The sequence below is a fragment of the Delphinus delphis genome, chromosome 8 (genome assembly GCF_949987515.2).
Source record: "Delphinus delphis chromosome 8, mDelDel1.2, whole genome shotgun sequence".
NCBI classification, from domain to species: Eukaryota; Metazoa; Chordata; class Mammalia; order Artiodactyla; family Delphinidae; genus Delphinus; species Delphinus delphis.
In genome coordinates this window covers 87,695,580-87,712,953 of record NC_082690.1, presented here as the reverse complement: position 1 = coordinate 87,712,953, position 17,374 = coordinate 87,695,580, and the positions used below count along the sequence as shown (strand labels likewise).

The window sequence follows — 17,374 nt, the reverse complement described above, 5'->3', positions numbered from 1 at the left end:
GGAAGGAATGTGACCTCTGTCTGAAGGAGAGTAAGAAAGCTGCATAGCTGGAGTGAGCAGTGGGGTGAGCAGCAGATGTGAGGATGGTGGGAATCTCATCTTGTGTGACTTTATCGGTCCTCCTCCCCCCAGGTTACTCTGAAGCAAGTTCCAGACATGATATAATTCATACTGGAGCATTCTAAATAGAATAATTACATGACTTCCTTTGTATCCTAAAAGATCATTCTAGCATCTATGTGAATAATGGAATGGAGGGGTTACAGTGAGGGGAAGGATGAGTAACAGTGGCAATGAGGGAACGACAGTAGAATTCTTGGAGAGAAATTACGTGGCCCGGACCGGTACAGTGAGGGAGTGGAGGTGAGAAGTCCTTATAGTTGAGGGTAAATCTGACAAAATTTGTTGATTAATTGGATTTGCAATGTGAAGAAAAGAGAGATATTGAGTATGACTCTTAGGTTATTGGCCTGAGACAAGATGATGCCATTTACTGCAAAGGAGAAGTCAAGGTCAGAAGCATGCTGGAGAGGGAGGAGAACGAGTTATGTTTTGAACAAAAGCAGCTATGAGAGCAAAGGCACAGGATGTATAACAAGAAGGCGTCACTCCAAGTCCTGACTCTTGCCACTCCTAGCTCTAGCTGGGCCACGTTGGACAGGTCACTTACTCTCATTCAATTTCCTCATCTATGTAACATGGGGATAGCAAAACCACCTCTCAGGTTTGCTCAAATAAGGAAATGAGATGTCTGTGTACACCCTGTAAATTGTAAAGGTGCTGAATCAAGGGTAATCTTCCTGTTTCCTTTGTTATTGCTGATAAATATTTGTTTAAATGACTCATACATGAACCTCAGGTTACAAACACAATTATGTCTTAACAAATAACATTATGAAAAGACAACTTTATATCACCCAGTTCTGTTTTGCTTGTTTAATGCTTATACTTTCTAAGGGTATAGGGCATCATTTGCATTTCTTATTTGCATACCTTACTATCATTCATGTAGGTTATCGCATTTGATCCTTAATATAGACAGAGTGGGTGCTAGATGACTGATGAGAAAACTGAGGGACAGAGAAGTACTATCAAAGGCCTGACATCCTAGTCTTACTGCCTTCCTCTCTTGGTCTGTAAGTCAGAATACTGCGATCCTGGCGTATAATCCACTTGGCATCAGGGCCTGGTCATATCAGGGAAATTTCTGACACACAGAATGCTGAGCACCTCCATGACCACTGGTAAAAGAAACAAACACAACTACTTAGATGCAGCACTTAACAGTTTGCAAAGTACTTTTATATATATTTTTTCTTAGTTCCCCCAACCTGTGGTAGGCATATGATAGCTATTAGATGTAAGAGGCACTGTCATGTAACAGAAGGATACGCCCACTTTATACACTGACTTAAAATAGGAAAAATGATATTTTTCTGTATTGCTTTGTATTTAGTAATGTTCCTCGTCACTGTCTGTTTCAGTCATTCATTCAACCAATATCTGAGGGTCTACTCCATACTAGGCAATGTGCTGGGTGCTTGGTATACACTGGAACTAAAACTTTTTTATTGTTAAAAAATGACACAAATTATGTTATTAAGACGAAAAGAACAAAAAACTTATTTATGATGGCTATTTTATTTTTGAATGGAATCACGGACATCCAAGATTCATTTTCATTTCAATTAAAAAAAAATATCCCAGTGGCCCTCTCTAGACTTTCTTTTGCCAGGAATCTGTACCAGTTTCAATTATTTGTACCTCTGATAGCTACACTCCCATTTGTATTAGACATAAATTACCTCAATAACAGTAGAGAAATGGTTCAGAAGACCTAGCTTTTTGGAGTACAACAAGATTTCAACCTAAGAGATGTGGACTCTTACTATATATTGCCTTACATTTCTTATACTCTCTTTCTAGATGGCAAATCATCAGCAGTAGGTCTCAACATCTAGTGGACGATGAGCCACATCCATTGAGGAACACTGTTTCTAAAGGATATTTACGTGATAGGGGTTAAAGGATCCTTATGGTCAATAAGTTTGGAAATGCTGGGTTAAACAAAGTAAATAAGTCTCATTATCACAGGACTGCTCGAAGACTTTATTATACCATGGTACTGTGGAACTCCAAGAGGTGAGTAAATAAGCAGCATTTGCCAGACTTATTGGACCACGGAACCCTAGTTTAAAAGACTAAGTCAACAACTCAATCAGTGTTCAGTCTAATATACCTGGGAAGGCTCTGCACTGGGGGATTTCCATTTATAACTGCACATGACATGCATCTTTTCAGTAGGGTGCTGATTCTTTAAGCTTGGGGAGAGCTGAGCAGACACAGAATAGATGTATGGCCCTGAAATGTGGAGGAGAGACCAATCACTATATAGTAAGCACCGTGAAAAAAGGGACCGTTTTTGGTTCTGATTTCTATGATAGTTGCAACACCTAGCGCTGCCTGGCACATAGCAGACATTGGAAATAATTTGTTAAATAAATGGCTAAATGGAATGAAACCTACAGAAATGAAAGGAGCTTATGTCAATTTCAGAATGAGTGGCTACATTGTTTTTCTGTCTTCAATGATTTTGATTTCCATATCTAGACTCCTAGTCAGTGCTTAATTTATTTTCTTAGAACAAGACTGAGAATTATTCCAACCGCCTTTTGCATCATGACCCTGCACTAATCTAATAAGAGAAAGGTTACATTGCTCTTTGTAGATGAACAGCACATTAATGAGATCTTCTTGAAATGATCCCACTTCCATTATGCAGACAAAATTACATTTTCCAGCATAATTATTGTGTCAGTCGAGCTCCCAAATTTTGATATTAATTGTTTCACTTGCAAAGGCAACAACAACTTATTAGTCTGTCAAACCTCTGGAAAATCAAGGGGAAGCTCATAGTTTTAAGTAGTGATTATCAACCTATACTTCTCCTGCATTCTATCTTTTACACATTTTCCTACTAGCCAGAAGGACTAGGCGAGTTTTATTCCCTGTATTACGTTTTAACAGAAGAAGTAATGGGTTTCTTTAAAATGTTTTTAAATTACATACCGCTTACATTCCTCAATCCTTACTTGAGACTCTAGACTGCAAGTTCTTTGAGGGCATGGACCTTGAATGTTTTGTGGAAAACTGTATTCTGAGCACCAAAGACAATGCCTGGAACAAAGTATGTGATCTGTAAATACTGCTGAATGAGCACCATGCTTCTCCTTTCACTGAGACTCGCTGTTTTAAAGGAAAATCTTCCTCCCTCTCCTTCTCTCTTCCCTCCCTTCTTTCCCCTCTCTCTCTCTCCCCCACCAACTCTCTCTTTGTCTCTCTCTCATACACACACGTGTACATTACACATAACTCTGGAATACAGGGAGGTCTTGCTATACACTGTGGCATTTTCCCCATGAACAATACATAAAACATGGAAGTTTGGTGAAAATATATCATTAGAGGAGTTTTGGACAGTCACTTTGCATTGTGTAATGTCATCTCCTCTTCTAAGCCTTAACATGCCCTGAGCCACAGAACAAGTTAGGAAGAAATCCTGACTCACACTTATTCATCTGGTCAGAGCTTGAGACACAGGGCTAACCTGTGAACTATGAGTCTGACAGATCTCAAACACATGATAGGACATTCTCCAACACTGCTTATCTAGTAATTTTTATTTTGTAGCTTACATTTATTCTACTAGAAAAAATATTATTTTCCTTTTTATTGTAAACTGTTTAATCTACTTAAGTCTGATATTATTCTAGATTGGGACCACGACTTCCCCATAGAGTAGTAGAGGTTTTATTTTAAAAACACAAATCAATAGGATAATAGGACTCAGTATATTGACTTAGTAGCTCTGTTACCTTGGGCAAAGTGCTGAACATGTCTAAGTCTGATATGAGAATAACAACAGCACTGTCCTCCTAGGTGGCTGTAAGGCTTAAATGAGATAGATGATCCATGCGGAATGCTTAGCTTACGTTCACTATTGCAATCTCTGAGGGGCTGATAGACTACTAGCCGTGATGATCAAGGACCTAAACAAGTTCATCACCTCTGCAAGTCTTCTTTTTATTTTCTTTCTAATATGCCACTCTCCCTCATTCCAACCACAGAAGCAGAAACTCACAATGGGTAGGCCTTGTGGGTCCTGTTTTACCTCCAAGCGTGAATTCTTCCTGCAGTTTGGATAGTGCTTCTGGCTCGGTAATGTCATTTAGGGTAGTCATTTATCTGGTCCCCTGCATTTCTTTTTACAGCGTTATGTAACTTCCTCTTTCTTTATTTGGTTCCTTAAAGAGTCTTGATTGGCTGGGAACTCGACCCTTCATTTTCATTTATCAAAAATTCCTAACCAGAGGGGATGAGTGCTGAATCCCAGGGGCATACTGGGCTGGAGCATCTGTGCCTGGCCTTTTTATCTATGCAGCTGGCTGGTAATTGCTAAGTTTTCCCTTCTGAAACAATTATCCCCCCATTTCTCTCCCCACCTCCACCCCACCCCCAGTTAATTATCAGTTCTAGAATTAAACTGCTTGCCTCTCCTGCTGTTGTCATGACAACAGTTGGCCTGCACCTGCCACTGGGTGAACAGTGGCTCTTTCAGAAGAGGTGATGGCAGTTGCCCGCTCCACAAAAGCCAGGGAGCAAACTAACGTTTACCTGTCTGGGGAGAGAAGTTCCTATTCATTCCACCTTAGGCATTTTCCTGGCAAGTTCCACCTCAACTTCTGTCTCATACAAACTGCTTGTTGGCACTCAATAAAGAAAATGAAAAAAATTTTTCTGATAAAAATGCCAAATCCCTGTTGGCTTGTCACAATTCCATCCATTAACTTTACTTATTCCCAGCCAAGATGTTGGAAGATGTGAATCTTCCATCTCCTGAGAAAGGCAGGGTAGTGTAGTGGTTGAAGGCACGGAATTTTAAGCCTGACAGATCTGGGTTCTAATCCTGGCTGACTTACTTTCTAACTGTGTGACCACGGCTTAGTCACTTAACTTCTTATAATATCAATTTCCTCATCTGTAAAAAGAAAATGAGAATAACTATATTTAACAGGTTTTTTAAGCTTTGAAATAATATACATAGGTCTAGCTCCTATTTTATGTTCGACACATAAGCAGGTATCACTATTAGAGCTGTTTAGCTGCTAGCCCTGAACAACCCTGAAAGTCAGGGCAAAGTTGGCAGCTTGGTCAGTTTTAACTGGTTCTTGTCTGAGTGGCAATACCTGCGAGATGGAATAAGACTGCACACTGCCCCACAGCATCTGGACCAAGATGCATCTGGCAGCCAGGGACAGCTGAGAAATGCTTCTTTGCCTACCTTCTCTGTAATTCTGTCAGCCCCTCCCTCTCTGTACAGTTTTTCTCATGCTCAATCTCACTTCCCTTTAAACAGAATTGATAGAACCAGAGGGGAAGGAGACATGTACTCACCAAGGAAACAAAATGCTTTTCTGTTTTACAACCACATTACAACCTACAGGGAACAACTGGTAGTGGTGCTAAGGAGTGGGGGAATGAGGCACTTATGTAAGAAAGTGTTTTTCTTCCCTAAAACGTCTGCTTGTGGCTAAAGAAGTATTTTTTTTTATGACCCTATAACCACTCATAGTAGGTCCTAGGTCCAAACAGGACAGGCCCTTGAATATTGGTCCTTGGCAAAGACCTCACCATTTAGGGTACCCCAGTTTTATCACAGCCTTTGGATACCTTTCTCAATGTTCTGAAACTACCTTCTTGCAGTTCTAATTTTAAAGAAACCTGCACTCAATGACTGTAAACTTCATACCGTCTTGAAAAGAAAAAAGAAAAAACCTAAAACAAAACAAAAAAACACACCCGCTTCTGCTCCCAACATCTGGTACAGACACGTGCTGTGGGTTTCCGGGTAAAGAGGTGAATGCAGTTCAGCCACATGGAACTTACAAAAAAAGGAAGGCTCCTTGGAAGTTATTGGGGAAATGGAATTATTCACCTCTTGCCTGCCTCTCACTGACAGAAAGTGAGAAGATGCTAGAGACCAGCACATTTCTCCTAAAATGAAAAGGACACCACTAACAACATTTTGCCGTGGCTGCCACAGGTGAGGGAGGGCATAACCAATGACATCAAATTTAGTTATTCTTAAGACACAGACTGGAGTTTTTTGACTTCCTAAAATCTATTATGCTTAGTGCCAGTCCAAAATGGCTACGAAGATAAACCAGGAAGAAGAGAACTAGGCTCCATCCAGGCTCTTCAGCACCAGATCTAACTCAGGGACAAATGTGACATCAATTTAATTCTTTGCCTAGTTTCTAAGAAATATCTGTAGACTTAAATCTATTTGGAAAATGTTGGTGCTTTAGTATTCCTTATCTCCATCAATTTAGAAGGAACTGGGTATCTACTCTCCAAATTTGATTGTAAGTTAGAGGAAGGCTGGAGCTGTCAAAACAAGGTATAAATAAGATAAAAATCAAACAATTTCCTTTTATAATTACTTTATCCCAGTTGCTTGCTTTTCCATATAAAAGAAGAAACCCAAAAGGAGAACACTTTTAATGCTTCATAAAATACTTGTCCTTTAAGTATAGTAAAATGTGCTGCTTGATGGAGAAACTGAGGCACAGAGAAAGCAAACAATTTACACATAACTCATGAGATGTGACTACCGGAAGAGATCCATAAGATTCAAAAGTCCATCCATTTCTTCTATGAATAGGACCATGCTGTAGTCAAGCGGTAAAGCCTAACAGGAAACGGTACAAACCTTTTGGTGCCTCAAATGACACACAAGACCCTGTACAAGGGAGACTCAGCCTCCCTCTTCTCATCCCCTGCCAACAGTCCAGTCATGTAGCTCCTCACCATTCCCCATATAGCACATGCGTTTTCATTCCTCTGAGCCTTTAGAAATGCTGATCCCTGTGCTTGTATGGCCTTCCTACCCTTTGCATCTGCAAAACCCTACCCCTACACCCATCCTTCAAAGTCCAGCACAAATGCTATCTTTTCTGATTCTCTATCCTGAGTTAGTTGTATCCTATTCTACATCCAACATATTTATTATAGAGAATCTTTATACTGTAGTGGTTAAGAGCCCACATTCTCAAGTCAGCCTACTTGAATTTGAATTACTGGCTCTACCACTTTTTAGCTGAGTGACCTCGTTAGTGTATGTATAACCTCTCTGCAACTCAGTTTTCTCATTTGGCTGAGAAATGAAGATAATGTATTAGCCACTTGTTAGGACTGTTGTGAGAAATAAAAAATGTTTAAAATACTTCGTGGTACATGGTTGGCAATCAATAAATGCTTCCTTATAGTAATTTATAATTATAATAATAATTATTATATTGTACCTAAATGTGAAATTGTTTACTTAGTTCTCTCATTTGAACTAGACTTTGATATCTTTAAATGCAGGGACAAAGTCTTTTTCATCTGCGTATCTCTGAGGCCTAGCATGGGGCCTGGCAACACAGTAGACAATTGAAAATGAATGAAAAAATTCCTCTGCAATTTTTCTTGCTAAAGAGATTAGGAAACAGAGCTCCTAGAGGTAAATGTTATCCTGATAAGCTCTGAGGTCAAAGACATAAACAAGGTTAGCCTGTCAAGCATCATAACTACATATTGGATGGCAAACAAAAGTTGATTAGCATAAAACCACACCATGGAAAGTGACATCCAGGTCTCTTCCCACTGGGCCTTTTTTCTTAGCATTATGAAGCCAGAAAAGGCAGGCAGGTGTATGTCAGAATACAGGCTGCTCCTAGCTGGCATTTCCACTGTGAGGCAGATGAAATAAACTAGAGGTACCTCAGCTGACTTTTCCAGCTGTGAATGGATTCTCTGGTTATAGGCCAATATGCACAAAATAAAATAAAGTTGTGACTCTCGCAGGTAAATATCTGAAAATCAATTACTTTCAGAAGAAGGTTTGCTTTTATTATAGATAGGCAGTACAATGCATAGCATGGCTTCATCCTTCATCTGAGTGAGTAGAGGATAAATAATTCATATCAGCAGAGGAAAACAAAGTCAGCTCAGGCTCCATAAGAGGGAAATGTGACAGCTAAGAGACTCTCTGTACTGAAGACAAACTTAGATGTTGGAACCCCACTTCTGGATAACACACAGCCCTGACAGTTCCACTCTATGTCACAGGTATCAGAGACATTTTCTTTGGCTTCCAGCTAGGTTCTTCTGAAATGAAGATAATGTAAAAACAAAACCATACATTTGCAATCGGAGGACAAAAGAAACCTAAGCATATCACTGACTTAGACCTCTCTTATCTCTACAAACTAAGTCATCAGGAAGAGAAATGTCATATCTAAGAACATATATATGATTGTTATTTTAGAGGGGAGAAAAAGAGTACCTAGTATATAGCCCCAAGAAAATGTTTAAAGAAACAAAATTGAGAAATGTACAAAAAAATCTACCAAATTACAGAACCTAGAAGCAGATTCTTTTCATTTCATATTTAATATATGACTGTATTCCTCCACATATTTAATATATGATTGTATTCCTCCACTGTATTTACATCCCAAAAAACTGGGTGCAGAGTGGGGGAAAGAAAGGCTAGTATTTACAGGGAAGTAAAAACAGACTACAAAGAAGCAAGGAGGTTAAAGGACTTGCCCAAGGTCACACCGTTGGTCCCAGGTAAACCAAGGATAGAAGGCAGGTCTGCTGACTCTCCTTGAGCTCCTATTCCTTCAGAACTCATTGCCCATTTGATCAGAGAATCAGCATGGGTCAGATTCACACTGATCTCAGCAGGAGCTTTTTGCCTGAATAAGAGCCAGCTCTAAAGATGAAAAGTTCTACCAAAATCTTAAGTATGGCTGTTACTGTTAAAAAGCCTTTTTCTTCTTAGTTAAAAAAAATTCACAGAAAATCTCAATCGCAAATCAAAATTTAAAACTGACCTTGCTCCTGTGTCCTCTGAACACAAGAGTTTAAGGGTCCTTCCCTCTCTGACTTCCTTCCACTACACAACAGCTCTAAGGCAGCAGAGCCCACTGCCACCCCCTCTCCGTGAACATACATTACTTCTCAGCAGGCTCCGGCAGGAGCACAGAAGGAGCCAATCTGCGAGGGCGCAAACACAACATCTCCCATAATAGCACGAGGAGACAGAAAATTGCTGCCAAAAGTGTAAACTGCTTTTTTTTTGCTTGGAAAAAAAGAATCACTCTGGGCTTCAAAGACACCCTCTTCAAAGGTGACTCTACAGTGGTTAATATCCACGTTCCACATATTAGGACTTTTGCTCCTCCATACGCTCCAAGAAACCTTGTCATCTGCACGACTGTATCATGGGTGTGAAGAGTAACTACTGGATGGAGGGGCAACTGGCAGCTAATTCTGCAGGGTCAAAGGAAGGCTTGCTTACCTGTTCCCCCGGGAGTCTAAAAGCACCCCTTTTGCTGCTGACCCTCAGGGGACACTGTGTGAGGATGAGATGAAGAAATATCCCCTCATAATGACAGAGGCTAAGGAGAGGAGAGGTAGCGTGCAGCAAACAGAGGCCACATCATTTCAACGTCAAAGCCAGTAAGAACTCCTAGGTGAGAGGAACAAGACCAAAGTGATGTGCTGACAAGTGGGCATGAATCCTCTTATTCATTCAGGGTCACAGAGAGAAGTGTGCTGGCCTCTCAGAGACAGGTGGTTGAAGGCATGAGCTCTGAAGCCAGACTAGATTCAAGTCCTAGCTCTGCTTCTACTAGCTGTGTGATCTAGGGCAAGTTAATCTTTCTGGGCATTCATTTCCTCATTTTACAAGTAGAATAATAACTACATCATTAGCTTTACATGAGGGTTAAAAGAGAATATATATAAAACACTGTACGTAGTAAAACTTAAACAGCAGCTTTGCCTATTATTGTTGTTAATTACAGGACAAATACACAATAAAAATCAGAACAAGGCACAGACATGACCAAAAGCACAAATACTTGGCCACCTCACGTCAAACAGCTTGGGAAGTCAAAACTGAAAACAAAAAAAAAAGGCAGGGAGACTCTAGCTGGTAGAATGGAGAAAAATACAGATCTATTATAGACAAATAATTTTCAAAAGGACAGGAATTTTCCTTTGTTCTGACCACCATGGAGAGTGGCTGGAATTCAATTCTCCCTGGACTTCTGTGCAGACAGCAGGGAAGTGGCTGTGTGGAAAGAATACTAGCAAAGGAGACACAGGCATGAAAATCCAAGCAGACCTGGAACGCAGGGTCTCCAGATTCATTTCTCTTCCATCCCCTGTGCAGGCAGACCCACACTCCTTCCTGTTTTCCTTACACATCAAACTCTCATTTAACACCGTCAGCAATACAAAAGCCTTTGGAACAAAACTCTGGCTTACTGAGACAGTAAAGTATATCATAAAAGAGAAATTTCAGATCAAAGGCAATCTGCCCTGAAGTGTTAATTGGAAGAAACTGAGCCAAATGGTAGTTCAGCACAAACTGAATGGAACCAACAAGTATGAATTTAAAGGGTAAAAGGAAAATTTGACTCATCTTTCCTCTTTCTGCCAAATTGGAACATGATTTTTTTCAAGTGCTCATTTTACCAATAAAGTCCCAGTCCAAGAGAATCCCTATTGACATCCACGGCAGCCTGGCTCGAGGGAGACAGCGTGACATCTTGGTTGCTAGTAAAGAAACTCTATACTTCACCACAATCTTGTCAAAATGACAAGAAGGAATCTGCAATTAAACTCTGAAGCCAGTATCTCACACTGAATAGTATCTTTGAAGGGAGTTAATCTCTTCACAAGGTCCCTGTATTCTTCTAATCAACATGACTCTGGCATGTAGCCATAAAGACAAGATGAACATGTCCATCCTTATCAGGCTCTCCCAAGACAGAAATGCCATTTCTATCCTGTGGAGTCTGCTCGCTACATCTGCTAAGGTGTTTTCTTTATACTGGTCTTGTTTGAACTCTCTTTCTGAGGAAGAAAAGGTCTAGGGCTCTGCTTGGTCTGGATTTTAAGGAGCTGGAGCTAGAGCTAGTTTTGAGCGAAGAGGCAGAGTGCCAAGGAGATAATTTAAAGAGTTTATCTAAACCAAAGGTCTGTGTAAAATGGTGAGAACTTGGTCAATAGCTAGAGAAGATGTTGATATAAGCTCCCATCACTAGCCTAATCTAACTAGTCTCCCAGGCTCTGACCCACCTCCAATTCATTTCCCATCCTGCAGGCAGAGGAGACTTCCTAAATGCAAATCTCCTCAGGTTAATCCATGTTTTAAATTATTTAATGCCCTCCCACACTCTGCGGGAGAGAAGGAGGCCTGTAAGGCCCTCAGTGATCTGGACTCTGCTTTCTTTCCTCCGCTCTTCTCTTGTCTGGAGCTATTACACAAGTTGTTTCCTATCCATAGGACAGCTCTATCTCTGCCTCTCCTTTGTCTGCCTTCTCATCCTTCAGACCTCCGTTTACACATAACCTTTTCTGGTGAGCTTCCCTTCCTAAAGCAGCCTAAACTTCACTTAATCATAGTACTTCCCCCAAAGTAGAAGTGCCCAGTTATATGCCTGTCTCTCCTACTAGACTTAGGATCCACAAGGCAGGGACCATGTCTGTCTTAATTTTCATTATATGCCCAATATATAGCACAGGACCTATACACTGGGTCATGAGAAAGGGAGGAAGGGAGGAAAGAAATGAACCACAACATAAAGGGAGCCTGTTCCTGAGAATGGGGGGAGGATGGAATTTAAAGGGATTCCCTGAAGCTCTGCAGGTTTAAAGCGGGATGCCTGTAGCTTTAGCCATAGAGGACAAGGAACAAGATCTAGGCTGAGAACTACAGTTCTCAAGGGAAGGAAGCAGCAGGAGATGCTTTTGGCACTAACATTTGGCACTAAGAGAGAGGATCAGGATATGGGGAGGGAGAAAGGAAAAAGAAGAAACTGTATTTGTTGATTTGTAAATAAAACCAAAGGGCCAAATCCTGGCTCCAGTAAGGTAACCTTGGACAACTCATTAAGCTTCTTTCAATGAGAAGCTTGAATTAGATAAGTGATTTTCTTTTTTTTTTTTTTTTTTTTTGCGGTACACAGGCCTCTCACTGTTGTGGCCTCTCCCGTTGCGGAGCACAGGCTCCGGACGCGCAGGCTCAGTGGCCATGGCTCACGGGCCCAGCCGCTCCGCAGCATGTGGGATCTTCCCGGACCGGGTCACGAACCCGCGTCCCCTGCATCGGCAGGCAGACTCTCAACTACTGCGCCACCAGGGAAGCCCTAGATAAGTGATTTTCAAACTGAGTTCTCAGGAACCCTAGGTTTCTGCAGCAGCCCCTCAGGGTCTATTGGAAGGAAGAGAGAAGTTTCACCAGTAGATGTGGCCCCAACTTTAACCAAACAAAAAAAATGTTTTGCATACACTGGAGTTCTACTTAAAGCCCATTTGAAAAAAAGGTGTTTCTACTAAAACTAAAGTTTGAATAGCTGTGGCCTGGATGAATGTTCTGATACCTCCCAGACTTAACAGTCCTGGATCCTACATGACAGAGGGGACCCAACTGGACACTGCATTTTACTTTGTACAAATGCCCCTTGATTGTGTTCACAGCATAGCTATAGCATTTCCTAGAGCTTGTTCTCACTGCCTGAGCAGAAAGACAGCAAAGGTAAGTAAACTAAAGTCCAGGTTCACTACAAGCCTGAGGCAATGATAAAATGCACTTTTAAATTTCATGTGGTGAAACAGAAGCACAAAGAAACATTTTTTTTTTCCTAAACAAAGTTTTGTATACCTATGACCTCAGATTCACTGTATAGGTGTCTTGAGTCAGACCCAAGGATGTTACAGGTCAGAAATAAAGAATATTGAAACCAGAGTCCATTAAAAGAAAAAAAAAAAAAGGCAATCCAATTCCAATCAAGAAAGAACAATGCAAAAGTTTACCTATTCAGTCTACCTGATACCTAATTACCATTCAAATATAGTACCTACTTGTCTCAACAAGGTATTCTGAAGGTGCTACAGAATAAAGCAAAGTTACTGTCATTACATACTTTAAAGACTATCTTTATCTGAAGGTTACAGACAGGAAATGGCATAGATGGGGAGGGAGATGGGAATCTTACAAAATAAGATCTTCAAAGCCCTGGAATAAGATGGAGATCCCTTTTCTGTGCTGGTCCTTGGCTGGTCATATTTCACGGGGGCATTAGAAGGCCACAAATGTCACTCTACTTCAATTCTGAGAACAGACAAACAACAATAATGTGATCTTACCTGGGTCCTTCCTCGTCGCCCTGAAAGAAAGAGAAAGAAACAGCATAAGAAATCAGGATCAGTAGAGACTGATTTAGATTTCTTTCTTTTCCCTCTTCCCTCCCAACCCGAAAGCAAGGCTTGTACATTTATTGTAACAGAGACAAGCCAGTAGACATCTAAGGGCTAAGACAAGGGCTAATATAACCCAATGTTCAAACCGCCCAGCAGAGATGAACTAATAATTTGCCCTTGTAAGCAGAGAGGTGAATGCATAGACCTAGGAGGCCTAAATAATAGCCTTGCCTTTTTATTTGTATGGCTGGCAGTATTTAGTTCTGAGCAAACTGACAGCCCAAAATAGCAGCAGGTCTTAAGCAAAAGCTGACCAGCTCCAAAAGCATCAAGCTGTTTCCCTAAAAGACTCACCTCTGCCTTGGCCTAGCATTTTTTTTCTCCAAACAAGAACGCAGAAAAACTCTAATGTAGAGCACACTATGGTGCAAAAGGCTCCGAACTGGGACTCAGGAAATTGGAATTCTACTCCAAGCTCCATTATTTATTAGCTATGTGCTCTTGGGCAAGCCGATTAACTAATTAATCTGGACCTTGGTCTTCTCCTTTGTAAAAGGACAGTTCTGACGTTTGATGATCCACATCATTCTTCAGCCAAACAATGATTTTTTTCTTTTTCTCATTCACTCTTTACAAAAACAATGTGTGAGGGCAATTTTACCAGGTACTGTATTCTGTGAGCCTAACTTTAACAGTGATCACAGCAGATTTCTTTGAGCCTCTTTTTCGGACCAAACCAGATTTTTCAAATGACACTCAAGCCTTTTCCAAGGGACCTCACTCATCCTTTTGGGGACAGAGCATCTTTTACATCCTCCTCTTTAGTCATTCAGGATTGGTTTCAATAGACTGTATCTCCTAGTTGGAGATAACTCCCCAGACAACTTATTTGATTGATGGATGGACTGATTGGATGATTCTATAGGTAAGGTATAAAGGAGAATGAGCTCTGGAGTCAGACACTGGATTCAAATCTTGACTCCATTATTGCTTGCTGTGTTACCCTGGTCAAATTATTTTGCCTCTCTTAACTACAGTTTTCTAATTTGTAAAATAGGGGTAAAAATTGTCCCTATAACACAGGATGAGTATGAGGATTAAGTGAAATAATGTGCACAAATGTCAAGCACAGTGCCTAAGATACAGAATGCACTTAATAAAGGTTATTATCAATATCACTAACAATTCAGTATGATTCATTAAGAAGCTATTACGTGCGGGTGCTGAGGGTAAAAGATAAAACACCCATAATGATCTATCCTTCTAGGAGCTCCCATTCCGGAGCAGGGGAAACAGACAGAAAATGAACTATGACTAAATGTCTTAAGGGTGCTACCAAAGACATAAACTGAATGCTGAGGAAGTGATAAACACTGCCTCTCCTGGAGAAGGGGGAGAAGGCTTTACAGAGAAGGTGACATATATACTGTCACTTGAGGGATAAGCAGGATTTTCCCAGGCCAACAGAAGATAAATGGGAAGAGCACTGGAGTAGCAAGAGCAAAGGCACAGCAGTTTAAAAAAATGTAGGTTTAAGGAATTCTGAGTTCTGTGAAACTAGAGTACGGGGATGTATACGTGTGTGTCTTGGGCAGGGGATGTGGAGGTGGCAGTGGTGTGGGGCTGAGGGGCTGGGAATGCAACAGAGGTAAAGGGAGATTGCCAGGGCACAGGCCTATAAAGGGCCCTGGCAGCCAAGAAGGTGATTTGTAACAGATTATATTCAGTACACCGGAGGCTGGATAAAGGCATTTTTAGTAGACTGTTAAGAATTTGCAGTATTCGTGAGGGCGCTAATCATCTAATGAAAGAGAAGTGGGGCAAGTGGTGGAAGGAGGGGACATAAACCTCTGCAGTTTACTTGACTGGCACATTTCATGGGAACTATAATCTAGTGAGAAAAATTCATATAATTTAAATTTAATATGAGTTACATTAACTATCAATGACATAATTAAACCTCAACACAATTTTTAAATTATCTTTGGATTTTAAAACATAATTATCTAGGAGAACTGTATGGGAAAAAGTATCCGAACCTTCTTCCATGATTTACAGCAAGTCCTCACAATCACATATCTTGGTACAATGGTTAAGAGACAGGCTTTCTGAGTTAGAGAAACATGGCTTCAAATTCTGGTTCGTCAATTCCAACAGTGAAGCTTTTGGGAATTTACTTAACTTTCCCAAGGTTCAGTTTCCTCATCTACACATGGAAATCCTAATTCTTACCTGACAGGGTGGCTATATGGATTAAAATAAGTGAGAAAATATGTATAAAACATTACATAAGTATCTAGCATAAGTGTTCAACAAATGGTGGTCATTACTGTACTTCCCTGAAATGTTAATTAATAACATTTCTAGGGAGAGTGGGGAAAAACAGAGAAGATGGAATACAAGACTTTGCTTTACATTCATCCATTTCTGCTGCTTATAGGTAAGTGGTTATTTTCAAAAATAATAATCACTATCACAAAGCATGGGGAAAACCAAGGTGAGAATTTCACTTATGAAGAAATGAATGAAAGAATATACACACATATAATTATAAGGCAATTCTGAACAGGTCAGCAGACATTCAGAGGATTGCTAATCTTGCTTGTAAAAGGTGTGCCCATACTCTCCTCACTACCTGAAATGCACATCCCTATTCTGAGATCCTAGTTAATTCCCATCCATCCTTTAAGGTCAAGCCTCACTCGGAAAATTTTCCTGACAGATTGAGTGGAGTAACCCTACTCTGTCCTCCACATCTGTATAGGTCACATTTCTGGGCTAGTTCTTAAAGCAGAAAACTGACAATGATAGCACCATACAGTGTCTCCCTCTTTGGATTTCAGCTCCTTGAGAATAGAAACTGTATATTGTTCATCTCTTTATTCTCTACACCTAGCACAGCACAAGGCATATAGTAAATAATTATTCAAGAGAGGAAAAGAAGAGAGGGCAAGATATAAATAGGATTTAAGATTAATTTCTACCCCCATTACAAGTAAATTCTGATTTCAGAGAGTATTAGAACTGAAAGTCTGTTAAACAACAACTTCCATTTCAATGACTTGTTAGATTAAGCAATGCTCCCAGCTCCCTCTGTAAAATATCCTGAGTGCTCTTGGCTGTTAGGTTACACTCTATCTAGTACAACCTTCCATTTCTACTTCCACCAATGAAGATGTATGTTCACCAAGAATCAAACAAGTTTGCTCCTAAGCCTGCTTATATCAATGGAACTTGTAATTATGATGACATGTTTTACTAAATAACAAAAAATGAGTGCAAGAGATAACTGTTGCTCCATGAGTTGGTGCTTCCATGAAAATTAAGTTGAATGCTTCCAAAGCAGTCAATAAAGATGAATTACTTAACAATTGCTGTCAATTTTGATGTAGGTGAGACACATGCAAAATATTAGAAAATATAAAGTATAAAAGTCTAACACCTCACACTGGTCAGAATGACCATCATTAAAAAGTCTACAAATAATAAATGCTGAAGAGGGTGTGGAGAAAAGGGAATCCTCCTACATTGTTGGTGGGGATATAAATTGGTACAGCCACTATGGAGAACAGTATGGAGGTTCCCTAAAAAACTAAAAATAGAGTTACTATATGATCTAACAAACCCACTCCTGGGCATACATCCAGAAAAGATGAAAATATTAATTCGAAAAGATATATGCACTCCAATGTTCACAGCAACACTATTTACAATAGCCAAGACATGGAAGCAACCTAAGTGTCCATCAACAGATAAATGGATAAAGAAGATGTGGCATATATATACACACACACACACACACACACACACACACACATACACAATGGACTATCACTCAGCCATAAAAAGAATGAAATAATGCCATTTGCAGCAACATGGATGGACTTAGAGATTATCATACTAAGTGAAGTAAGTCAGACAGAGAAAGCCAAATATCATATGATATCATTTATATGTGGAACCTAAAAAAATGATACCAATGAACTTATTTACAAAACAGAAACGAACTCACAGACATAGAAAACAAACTTATGGTTACTAAAGGGGA

At 40.1% G+C, this 17,374-nt stretch overlaps 1 protein-coding gene across 7 annotated transcripts in view; it reads right to left on the bottom strand.

Moving 5' to 3' along the window:
• TRIM44 (tripartite motif containing 44) overlaps window positions 1–17,374 on the bottom strand; it is a 119,121-nt gene that overhangs the window by 43,816 nt on the left and 57,931 nt on the right. For 6 of the 7 annotated variants that reach the window (XR_009520403.1, XR_009520404.1, XR_009520402.1 and 3 more), the window contains exon 4: window positions 13,273–13,292. Coding sequence is in view for 4 of the 7 variants with exons in the window: in XM_060018719.2 (XP_059874702.1) it covers window positions 13,273–13,292 (20 nt within the window). In the remaining 3 variants the exon portion in view is untranslated. Of the gene's footprint in view, window positions 1–1,033; window positions 1,242–13,272; window positions 13,293–17,374 lie in introns of those variants that run through there. The other variant, XM_060018720.1, reaches the window with a different exon arrangement.